Genomic DNA, 12,788 nt, shown 5'->3' on the forward strand with positions numbered 1-12,788 from the left:
TTCTGGCAAAAATGGGGCAATTATGTCACAGATAAGTGGCATGACTGTATTTCTTCACCCTATGAAAATGATTTCTCCCTGTTTTATATTTTTAGTTTTGTTACTATGGTATTGTTTTTGTTTCTTTATTGATATGTGTTTGTTTTTCCTTTACTTCTCTTACTCCTCATTTCTATACTTAAATAGTAAGAAAATAAGTATATTGTTTGCCACATACTTAGAATCTGAAACATTTCTTGGAGAAATGGTCTTCCATAGAGATGGCTTACTCACACAGGGGGAAAAAAAACGACATTTGACATTTTACTTCATTAAAGTTTAATTGAGGCTTTAATACTAAAAGCTGTTTGCCATTAATGGCTTTTTTTTAATAGCTCACAGAGGCAGGATGTGAACTCTGATGTTTTCACGGCCCTTTTCACACACAAAGAGGTGCAAAGATGTCGCGGATAAGTGTGGAGATGGTGCAAGATAAAGACGCTGCAGGCTACCAGGGTTTAGGAGTTCAGTCGTCCCCGGAGTGAAGACAAGACCGAACTTTAAAGCGGTGAATCAACAAGGCGCCGTTTGTGTACAGTTTCCTATAATATGCTGCATAAACAGACGAGTGGTTGGAGGGTATCAAAGAAAACTATAGACTCTTCTGCATTTATGAAAACCCCATTGTAATCATGTCGAACCCCATGCATTTAGACACACACACACAAAAATGAGAATGGACTCATTATACTCATGGACAAACAATGGCCTATATTTGCACCATAAATCCCCCTGGGTAAGACATTAATCCCATCCTATTGTATCTTCAATTCAATCAAAGGCATCATAGACAATAAAGCTTCCGTTCTTTCTTCGCTTTTCATCATTTAGTCTTCAAAAGATGTCACGACTACAGCCACTCGTAGTTTCACGTTCACTCGTTCATTCATCCATAAGCGTGAGAGATGAAAAGCTGAACAATGTGTGAATCACTTTTTTCCGCACCCAGCGAGAGAAAACATCATAATTACATTTAGATTTTAATAGATGCAGCTTAGGTGTCAATTTGTGCGTGTGTGTGTGTAAATGATTGTTCGTCTAAGTGGAGTGTTTTTTTTTTTTCGAGGGCTGAGCATAATGTGGCATGAAGGGAATGTTAATAATCAAAATCTGTGTGCGTGTGTGTGTGCATGTGTGTGTGCTTGTTTTGCGCCTTGTGTAAGTGGAGGGGGTCTGTGAGTCTATACAGTAAAGTAAATTGACCCCTATAGGTGTCAGAGCCTGCATCGCACGGAAATGAGGGCTGACAGGAGAGACAGAAAACAATATGCTCGTTCTTTCAATAACTCCGTTCGAACGCATTTTGGGACGAGAGCGGAGAACCTGTCGTAGGTGTTGCTTCTCTCCTGACTGGAAATAAATTTGAGCGTTCGTTTTTTGACTCACGGACCGCACCAGACATGGACGACAAATACGTGTCCAAACTGTCACCCGCCGTGGATTTCTGGACAGGGATGTATCTGACGGCGATCGGTGAGTGCGTCGCTTACTTATCCAATTTCAATACGTCGACTCGTCTGCGAGATTAATATTTGCGCCTCGCGTGGATCTATTTTGGGACTCTGGAAAGGTGACACCACGCCGTAGCTTTCCTATCGCTGCGGAAATGAAGCTCGAACCCCCCAGAAACCGATGAGAAATCTGGGTGTGCTTCGCCGGAGGTCGGAAGACACATCGGATGCATGATTTAATTGTTAAACGCCCCCAATTTTGTGTACAACCATGTCTCCTGAAAATGAAGTTCACCCAGCATATTTTTTAGGAGACAGGGTTGATATGTTGTATGTATGTAATACCATTATTTTGATTTACCTCTTGCTTCTCTGACTCTAAAACTGTGGGAAAACTTGCGTGCGAGAGCACAAATACCAGAGTCGCTCTAACAAACACACTACGTTGTTGGTTTTTCACTCCAAACCAGAACACCTGGTATAACATATTGTGCAACAGGAAATTAGCTGAGCGCGTTATCTCTTTCAGCAGATTGAATATAATGTCAACACTGATGTGCGTACGTGTGCACAGACATCCTGGTTACCAATTTTTTTTGAAGCATCACGGTTATGTGTTGTGCATGCAGACCCCTGAAATCAGAAAACCTGTATTTTGGTTTTGAGAAACTTAAAGAGGCTCGCTGGCGTACTTACGATAGAAATATCTGGATGGATAGAAGAACAACGACACATTTTCCACTCCAAAAATGACTAAACTCTATTTTGCCGATGTTGCATGTAAGGAAATGAGTCACACACACGTGTGTCTGTGTGCACGCGTGTGCAAATGTATACCTGTGAGGGAGGTTCGGTCGCTTCACTTCCTCTCCTGCTGGTGTCGCTTTGCATTCAGGGAACAACAGATGACTCCACACCCAGGTGGAGGATCCCTCAGGCCATCGTGGGAAGATCTGCAGGAAGAGCAGGATTAGCTGTCACTGGGGATATACATATATATATACATGTATGTTGATTCAGCAGCTGCATTTATCCATTTGTCCTTGCAGAAATCAATATATTCAAACTATATATATATAAGCATACTGTGTAAAGTGAAAGCAAGCTCTTTGTGCCAAGATCCCAGCTCTATGGAACGTCTTGCAGTACAACACTGGAATATCTAAACAACTATAGAAAAAATGTAATTGGGTCAGGACTCAACCGACACTGGCAGCTCAAATTCCCCCTCCACGGGACCTGCGCTATTTATTACACTCCACTATCTCCCAGTGAACCAACGTACACCACACGCAAATACATCACGCATGAAAAACATGCCGTCAAACGATGAGGTATCTTCATTCGAGCGGCTGTGACCTCCCCTGTTGTTAACTTCCTCTGCCACCGGCAGTGCAAATCAAAAGCTGTGAATTACCATCATGACAGGTGGTCAACATGTAATGTATGCCAGCTCGTCATACCAGGGCCTGTTATGTAAGATAAATAATAATAAAAAAAGATGTGCCGCTATAGCTGCTGGTTAAAAGAGATTGGATTTCATTTATTATTTAAAAAGTGCATAAAAAAATGTACAGTTCCTTTTCTTTATCATTTTCCGTTGAATGATACAACTGAAAAATTACACAACACCATGAACATCACTTTCCCTGATATGTTTTGCATGACTGTGGTAACGTTAAACATTTTGGATTTAAAATACACGACCAATATAATAAATAAGCCAAATGGCTCACACAATATTTATATTTATTGTTTTTTTCTATCTACTTTGCTGTATTATTTCAGTATACTGTGGTAACGTAACTCTCTGAGTACAGTAGCTATATAATAACCGAAGCTAATGCTACACAACGGTTAACAACTAGCGTTAGCGCCCTTTTACTGACTGTGGTGAGGGCAACGCTAACGTTGGTAAGAAATAAAATATTCTGTGACGAAGGTAAGAAGTTAGACTTTATTTTAACGCAATTTACTTAACTGAACACATTACACAAGCATTTATATCAGCATTTATAAGTGGATTTTTATTGAAACGTTAGCTTAAAAAAGTGTCCGGACCAGGGAACATTTCTGCTAGCTATCTTATGGATCTTCACCCTATTTTTTTTTTACTTTAAAAAAATTGTCTGTGACAAAGGTAAGAAGATAGACTTTAGTTTAACGCAATTTAATCAAATGAACACATTACACAAGCATTTATATTAACAATTAGAAGTGGATTTTTATTGGAACGTTAGCTTAAAAAACTGTCCTGACCAGGGAACATTTCCGCTAGCTCTCTTATGGATCTTCACTAGCCAGCTAACGTTACGTTAGCGTTACTCCAAGGGAAGTGCGGTCATCATTTGGGAAAAGCTAACCGATTACACAACATTATTAAACTACTTCACGATTCAAAAACACGCTAAAAGTTTAATTACGTCCTTAGTAAGTGTAAGTATCGAACCCATTATCAAACATATTAATGTCAGGAACTACTTGAAAAACAGATTTCCTCAGCTCATGTTATTACTAATTGAAGGAATCTGTGTTCCCCTGGAGATATGATGTAATAACTCTGAAGCATTAAAGATAATTAAACATTTTTCCAAATACTGTACAGGCAATTAAAATGTCCCAGAACAACATTTCTACCTAATACAGTATTCCCTGGCATGTAAACAGCAATATCCACCAAAGAAATTGGATATGAACTCATAGTCTACACACAATATAGCTGCCTCGTATAAACAGATTAAGTAAGAAGCTGAAGGTTTTAATTACGTCAGAGTTACCTTCATCTGGTCAGAAAGAAAACTCCACATGGGTGCTGCTGTGGCTTCCTAATCTGCTGGATACACTTTAGCCGTCAGACCGCCTTTTGTGGTCTTTTTTACCGCCCATTGTGCCGCCTCCTCAAAAAAGAAAATCAATTAATGCAACTTTAAGGGTTGACTCAGGAAGCACACTGAGTCAAAAGCCAATAAAAGGGATTTGCTTTTAAGTGCCTTGCCGTTTTAGTCTATAAATCCTGCAAAATCCTGTCAAGTCCTTTGAATTTGGGTTCCTCTTCTTGTGAATAAGCACGGGACTCCATTATTGAAGGCAGACTATCGAACATTTTCGCTGTCACTGAGGCAACAGTCCAGTCGCTTGTGCAGATTTAGTTTACAGTCATGTGTTCAACACACACAGCTATATATATAAATATATATATATATATTATTATTCCATCATTGCAATCCTTTTAGTGTGAAACAACTACAACAAGGGTTCAACCAGGGTTTCAACCTTTTGCAACACAAAGCAACAGTAGATTGCGTTCGGCGACTGTGTTGCTATACACACCAATAAAGGAGGGGCATGTATACGACAACAGCTGCTGTCGTTGATGTTGACACTCAACCACGAGATCCTCCTACGACTCCCCGTTGGAAGAGTTTACGCACACTTGTGATTCTGTGCAAATCCATCACCGCACAATTTTGCCAAGTCACGACCGGCGGAAGAGTTGAAGCCAAAAAAAAAGGCCTCCTGCGTTACATTTTCCCTTTTTTTTAATCCAACATATCAAAGCGAACGGCATATACATATGGAAACGTTCCCAGTGAAGGAGAGTGTCTGGTTGAATTGTCATTTTTCTTTTGATGAATAACAATATCTTCCCGTAGACGCTCCCAGTAGTACTGAGTAACGTGGTGGATTCGAAGTGATCAATGTGGCTCTGAACTCTTTTTCCTTTCAAAAGACTAAAATGTAATGAATGCATTAAGCTTCACATGTTCATGTGAAGGGCCATCAGCCTGAACAATTGGTTCACGCTGAAGGGCATTCGTGGAAAATATCATTAGTTCTTTCAACGTTTCGTTGCAGACGAGTGAGTCAGATCTCAGTAGAGCCGGTGTTGCTGCGGCTCGAAAACGCAGAAAACAGCTCAAATCTCCCAACGTGAGAACGATTCCATCAACTCTGGGAGATTAAACACAGAGCTATATGCTTAAATTTTGTATTTTTTTGCCACTTTTCAATACGCCGGCACTTTCCTGTAATTGCTGTGAATGTCCGCGGCTCAAAGCACTTATTCGTGAACTCTGAACTGAATAGAAAACATCGATGTCTCGTTGAGTTTAAAACGACTGCGAAGATTATGAATAAGGTACGAATGCAGAGCATTGGCGTCAATGTTGCTCGGGGAGAGAAAAATCCATTAAGACTACTTTGGGGACAAAAACCTGACGCACTGTTGCCCCGGATTGAGAGGACTGTTTAAATAATGAACACGGGTCAGCTGGTAAAGTAGGTAGTCTAGAGTATTACAGGCCCATTGCTTCATCCAGCATACTGTCAAAACTCCTAGAAAGAATCTTGTTGGACGGATTAAATGAGTTTATTCACTCAACAGATAACCAGTTCGGCTTATAGGGCACTTAAGGTAAATGACCATATATGGTTACTTGCACACTAAAGAGCTACAGCCAAACACGGCACTGACTTTTATGCCTTAAATGAAATTGTCAACAAATATAGAGGTCAAAACTCATCTTATACTCATGTTTTATTGACGCCTCCAAAGCTTTTGATCGTATAATCAGTTATAAAAGTGAGTCAAAGAGGCGTCCCCAAATACATACATCAGCCTCATTGGGGGCTAGCAATGGTGTCCATCAAGTCTAAATGTTGTCCCCCTTTTTTTTAAATCTTTTTATTGATGATCTGTACAAGCATCTGAAAGCCTGGGTGCATGATTGGGTGCTATCTGTAGAACCAAGAAGGACAAAAGTCTAAAATTTTCTGATAATTACCTCGGTGTCCGTGATGAGGTGATATATCTTGGACATTTTATTACCGAGCAGATGACTGATGATGATGATATTTATAGGCAATGTCGGAGGATGTATGCACACGCAAACGCGCTCGCACGCGGGTGTAGTGTGTGTACAGATGGAGTGAAGATTTCTCTGTTTACAGCAGATTGTACACCACTCTACACCGCACAGTTGTGAGCTAATTACAAAAATCAATCCTACAGAGACTTTAAGTAGCTCATAATGACGTTGCGAGAATACTACTGAAGAGACCGAGATGGTGGAGTGCCAGTGAATTGTTTGTGACTATATATATCTATATATATATATATAGATATATATACACACACACATATATGTGTGTGTATAGTACTACAACACAACATGATTGGTTTATGCTGCACTTATGGTCAACCATGAGGGAAAAATGAACATGTGATAGATTTGTGATAAAGGGCAAAATGCAATTATATGTGTTCCTCACTAAATGTCTATTTACTATTATTTTATTTGTGTTGTCATAAAAGTGCAGGGATTCAGATGAGTGCTTGTCAAGATCTAAAGATTCAAGGACGCTATGAAGCCTATTTATTATATATATATATATATATATATATATATATATATAGAGAGAGAGAGAGAGAGAGAGAGAGAGAGAGAGAGAGAGAGAGAGAGAGAGATATGAAAGAAGGTTTGGGTTCATTGTTGATAAATTAGTGAGGTCGTTGTGTAACCTGAAGGTTGTGAAAACCGGTAAAAAAAAAATCACCTGAATCACCTTAAATACTGTTTTTCACTGGACAAAAAGCGTGTGATCACATTTTTGTTTGTATATGTTTTATTTTATCCCTATGTCTTAGCATAAACTTGCACTATTTTATGCTTTAGAAGTTCAGATTCTCTCTTAAGGAGCTTGATATCTATTTGCCAACAACTGACTCTCTGTAATTGTTGACAAAAGAATAACTTGACCAGATCAGATTTGATCAGATTACTGAGGCCCCGTTTGCTTTATATTACATTATTTCATCTCTTGCCCCATGTGACCAGCACAAAAACAATAATCAACTAATAACTGCCTCAGAGAGATCGTCACAGCACAGTTCTGTCGCTGACCTTTTGACCTCCGCCGATGTTTGAGATAAAAGCAAACCTCCCGTTTCTTTCCCCGCAGCCGTCCTGTCCGTCTTCGGGAACACGGCGGTGCTGGTCAGCGCGGCCCGGCGGCCCGTGGCGCTCAAAGCTCCCGAGCTGCTGACGGTGAACTTGGCCGTCACGGACATCGGCATGGCCCTCAGCATGTACCCTCTGTCCATCGCGTCGGCTTTCAACCACGCGTGGATCGGAGGCGACGCGTCCTGCCTCTACTACGGCCTGATGGGCATGATCTTCAGCATAACCAGCATCATGACGCTGGCTGTGATGGGCACGGTCAGGTACCTGGTCACGGGAAGGCCACCGAGGACAGGTAGCGACAAATCTCACACGGGAATTAGAGGAGATTAAAGAGTTTTAAAAATGAATGGCAGCTGGCTTCGTGAAATCAAAGCAGATGAGATTGGGCAGACAAATCAGACAAATCTTCTCAAAGGCCCAAACCGTTTTTATCCTAATCGCCTCGGAGCCTTTCGGACTATCATCAATGCTAAACCTTTCCAGTGGACGATGAGGATTATTGACGAGATCCAACGCAGAACATGCGGCAAAGTGATTTAGCAGTCAGTCCCTGATCGATCCTCACAGCCGTGATTCATCGATCTGATATTGTTTGACTAAATCTTCGAAAAAACCCGCCGAACAATATACAGTAAGGTCGGTAAGACAAAATACATAACACAACACTGATGTTCTTTTTAAAAATCTTTTCACCGAGTAAAGTTTTACAGAATATATGGCGTATTCTGTAATTACCTTAAGTGCAGCAAACTGCATATATATATCAAAAGCACATCCACAGGGGGTTTAAGATCTAGGTATTCTTTAAGTCTAACGCCACGTGGTATGGTGCAGATTCCCTTGTGGGCTTTCAGTAGTTGATGTATAGAAATCCTACACTGACAAGACATACAAAGACGTCCCTACATCAAAACCTGGAGCCGCGATAATGAACACAACGGGGAATAAGAAAAAAAGCAGAAGAACAGTGCTTGGCGGTGTGCTGGTGGATTGTTAGCAGGCATGTTGCCACTCGACGGAGCGCTGGGCTGAAGGTATTTCATACAATTGATTATTGTGTAAACGCAACGGAAGGCGGCAGCCTGTCACCGGCTTCACAATCAGCTCCGAAAACCCACTGAGCTTCAAACATCCACTGTTATAACTCACAGCTAACGCACTGATCCCATGAGTACTCCTATACGCTTTATCAGAGCCAGCTAGATGAAAAAAGTTAACTTTTTGATTAATGCCGTAAAGTGTTTCGTCGGAGCGAGTTAATCGCACTTACATCTGCTCGCGTTAGCATTAGCTGAGTCCCGCTGCTTAGGCTAAACCAGCCGACTACTTACTTCCAGTCAAATGCATGCAGATCTGCAGGTAACGCAGCAAAGAATCCATCCGAACCGGTCTCTCGCACACACGATTTAAAGGAGCGGTGTGTGGGATTCAGTGCCATCTAGTGGCAAGGTTGCAGAACGCAACCAACCGAATACCCCGCTAAAATCGCTGCTTCATGAGGCAAACACCATATTCAGAAATACTACAGTATACAAATATAAAAAGTGCCATGATATTCACTCAGCTGAATCTAAAATTCTTTGTGCACAGGCATCAAGTTTCAGAGGAAAACCATCAGTATCGTGATCAGCGCCATCTGGCTGTATGCCGGCCTGTGGGCGGCGTTTCCTCTGCTGGGTTGGGGCAGCTACGGGCCGGAGCCGTTCGGACTGGCCTGCTCGATAGACTGGACCGGCTACGGAGAGTCCCTGAACCACTCCACGTTCATCAGCGCTCTGTCCCTGCTCTGCACCTTCATCCCCTGTCTCGCCATCCTCTTCACCTACTTCGGCATTGCGTGGAAGCTGCACAGGGCCTACCAGTCCATCCAGAGCAGCGATTTCCAATGCGGCAAAGTGGAGAAGAAAATCACTCTCGTGAGTATGAGACGACGCTGCATCGACTGGACTGTTTTTTCTCATTGAAATCTAGTTTTTGAAAAGCAGATAGTGATTAGAAGGCCTTGGTCCTGACCTGCGTTCAAAGACAATCATTGTGAGAGTTGCAAAACATGTATATTTATACTCTCAGTAACAAATAATGTAGCTCATTAAATCAGCACAACCTGCTTCACAGAAGGAAGCGATAAAAGAGGTATGACATAAATATATAAGTATGACCATTTCTGTAGATCTTTAGTCTGTTTTATGTTCTTTTGAATATTTTTATAAAGCTGAATATTTATAGACATCACATCATGAGTACATCGATGTTCAGGAAAAATATCTAAGCAAAGCAGCATTTGACAGGCGCATAGTTTTTTTCCTTTGGACTATTTCCCGTGCTTTAAGCTAACAACAAAATAAAGGAATAAAGCCAATTATGTCAATATAAAAGTGTCATATATGTTTGGTTTAGTTTTCAAATGACGGCTAAATAAATTCTTAGGAACACAAGGCACGATTTTATCAAACATTACGCACAACAGGCGCAAATAGTGCATATCTACGGAACAATTTTACACATTAATTCAACTTAAGTAAGCTTGTTCAGTGTGGGATATCAATGAGAATAATGCATGATAGAAGAACAACGAATGGTCACCTCTATGTCTTTCAATAGTTTTTGAATATAAGTATAAGTTACATCCAGATTTAGCTACATATACATGTAATACTTCATAGAAATAAAGTGTCTGTTTTGGTCTTAAAATAAGATTTTTTAATAATAAAAGAAACAGGAAATAACTCTAGATTCATCCGTTAATTTACAAATAACTTTGCCCCTGCTCAGGAAGGCATTACTCACCATATCTTTAATTAAATATACATTACATTAATGTACTTTGCCAAGTGGATGACAGTAGTGCTTGTACATCAAATACAAGCACAATGTTCTCCCAAAGACTGCAATGAAAGAACACACGACATTACATGGAGAGCGATGGCTCCTGTGAGAACTGCAGAAATCCCTGTCTTCTGGCTCCCTTGAATTGTGACTCCACTTCAGTGCAAACTGATTAGAGGGGATGCTGAGTGCCTCATTACTTCTGAAAGCTCTGATGGCGTGCCGTATCTACGCAAACATGCAATTTCTCCTTTCAAGCATTTAGTTTCGAGCATGCATATCCTCGAGGGAGTCAAAAGTGCGTTGCATTGAATTAATATCGGTTATGGGAGTTTAGAGGCAATGGTTGAGAAAAACAAATTTAAAAAATGTAACCTGACCGGGTCAGTTGACGTTAGCTAGTGAAGCTATGTCCCGGAAAACTTGGGGTAACGTAGCCGCAACCCCTTTCTTCCACGAGACCGGGTCAGTTTACGTTAGCTAGTGAGGCTACGTGCTGGTAACTTGGGGTAACGTAGCCGCAACCCCTTTCTTCCACGAGACCGGGTCAGTTTACGTTAGCTAGTGAGGCTACGTGCCGGTAACTTGGGGTAACGTAGCCGCAACCCCTTTCTGCCGCGAATGGTTGCGAAAAAGCAAATTAACCACATATAGTTGACCGAGTAAAATCAGGCGAAAAAGCGTGTGTCCCTGTGAACACAACAGATTAGTTTGCGTAGGAGCGTATGCCCTGCGGAAGTGACTGTTCAGAGAGTGTGAGTGTGTTTGAATGCGTGTGTCGGTACCTGTAACATTCACTTTGTTCTTCCCACGGAAATGCATTGTTCTTTCAACAAATAGGTTATGATTGCTCAAGAATGAAATCTCAAAGAGCCGGATTTGTAACCCGACGTCGAAGGATTTAATGAATTAAATCGATGCCTTTTATCTACTTGTTATCTCCTCCATCGCGCTTTAGTTAATTTTAGTTTGTTAGATCTTATTTCACAGCCACCGCTCCCCCAAAGCGCCTTGAAGTTATTTACCATATTTATTTAATTTTCTGCGAGGGGCAATCAGGAGGTGGAAATTGCTATTCGGAGAGGACTGCCACCTCCCTGCTTCCAGTTCATTTCCCCATAATTCCTCACGTAGAATGACTGACAAATAACTCAAGCTCAAATAAATCGACTGTAGCTTATCTTGCATGACTTCCTCTATTTTTTACTTCCCTGAGAGCGACGGTCTGCTGTTTTATCTTGGCCTTTATAGCCGTGGTAACGCGACGATACCTAATTATAGTTGTGGACATCAGTGCCGAGCGACTTAGTTGCTCCAGAGCGATATACCACAAAGGAATATTCTGTTTTCTCTCATCTTCTTTGCCGAACTTATGTATTCCACCTTCAATCTTCTGTTGTATTCTCCTCATCTCTCCACCTCCACCTTGCACCTCACGCCCTTTCCGTTTGCTCTGCTTGATCACAGATGGCCGTGATGATCAGCTTGGGTTTCCTTTTCGCCTGGACCCCGTACGTGGCCGTCAGCTACTGGAGCATGTCTCACACCCGGGAGCAGGGCCGCATCGCGCCGTTGGTCACCCTGTTGCCGTGCCTCTTCGCCAAGAGCTCCACCGTCTACAACCCCTTCATCTACTTCCTCTTCCAGCGCGCCTCCTGGCAGGAGCTCCTCCGCCTGCAGAGACGGCTGTTCTGTTGTCCGCATTGGGACGACTCGCCCGCCGAAGGAGGGACGCTCAAGGCCGGCGAAGCGGTAAAAGATGCCGACTGCAACGTTTTCGAGAACGGGACCGGCGCTGCAACCAGTATGAGTGTAATGGGAGCTGCTGGCAGACAGTCCATGACTCAGATGATGCCTTTGGGCTAGCACACGTGACGCAGTCTGCACTCTTTTTTTTTTTTACCTAAGTTGTCATTATTTAAAGGGGAAGTTCCTTTGCCAAGCGCGAAATGAGAGATTTAAATCCACGCTCATGTCCATCTGGTGAATCTGTAGTGAGAGCAAACCGCCCGTTAGCTTAGCGCTGACAACAAATCCGCCTGCTAGCACCATCCTCAAAGCCCACTCGCCAAAACTTGACGACGCAATCTCATCCCGACTCGTCACACTTTGAGCAGAGGTCCGCTGCCCGTGATAAACGTCGTTCGGGCAACAAAACAAAGAGTGTTTGCTCAAAATAAGTATTAGTTGCGACGTAGCTGAAGCTCGCGCTCCTTTTTGAGCACCAAACCGCGGCGCTTGGTCACTCAGCGGTGTCGAGTTACGTTGTCAAATCACTCAACTTTATTCAACCTTCTAGCTCCTGATACTGCGTCTGTTGCTCAGAGTGTCTAACAATTACGTTATTTTGTTTATTTAGTACAAAAAAATGACAGTTTTACGAGCAGTTACGTGCCAGTTTCCGGTCTTGGCGCTAAGCTAAGCTAAGGTAGGCTGCATATTCCATCGCACAGACGTGAGGTGTGGGGTCAAATCTTGTCGTTGAAGTGTGAGAGGAGTGAAACAAACT

The 12,788-nt window shown here is 42.1% G+C and overlaps 1 protein-coding gene across 1 annotated transcript; it reads left to right on the forward strand.

Moving 5' to 3' along the window:
* Nucleotides 1–1,439: 1,439 nt before the first annotated feature.
* opn8a (opsin 8, group member a) lies at nucleotides 1,440–12,145 on the forward strand. The gene is made up of 4 exons (XM_068577499.1): nucleotides 1,440–1,512; nucleotides 7,452–7,745; nucleotides 9,044–9,369; nucleotides 11,747–12,145. The coding sequence occupies exons 1-4, from the start codon at nucleotides 1,440–1,442 to the stop codon at nucleotides 12,143–12,145; spliced, it is 1,092 nt and encodes a 363-aa protein (XP_068433600.1).
* The last annotated feature ends 643 nt before the right edge of the window (nucleotides 12,146–12,788 follow it).

The sequence above is a fragment of the Clinocottus analis genome, unplaced genomic scaffold, assembly GCF_023055335.1.
Source record: "Clinocottus analis isolate CAN_PGR_092001 unplaced genomic scaffold, fCliAna1.0.p SCAF_15, whole genome shotgun sequence".
Lineage (NCBI taxonomy): Eukaryota > Metazoa > Chordata > Actinopteri > Perciformes > Cottidae > Clinocottus > Clinocottus analis.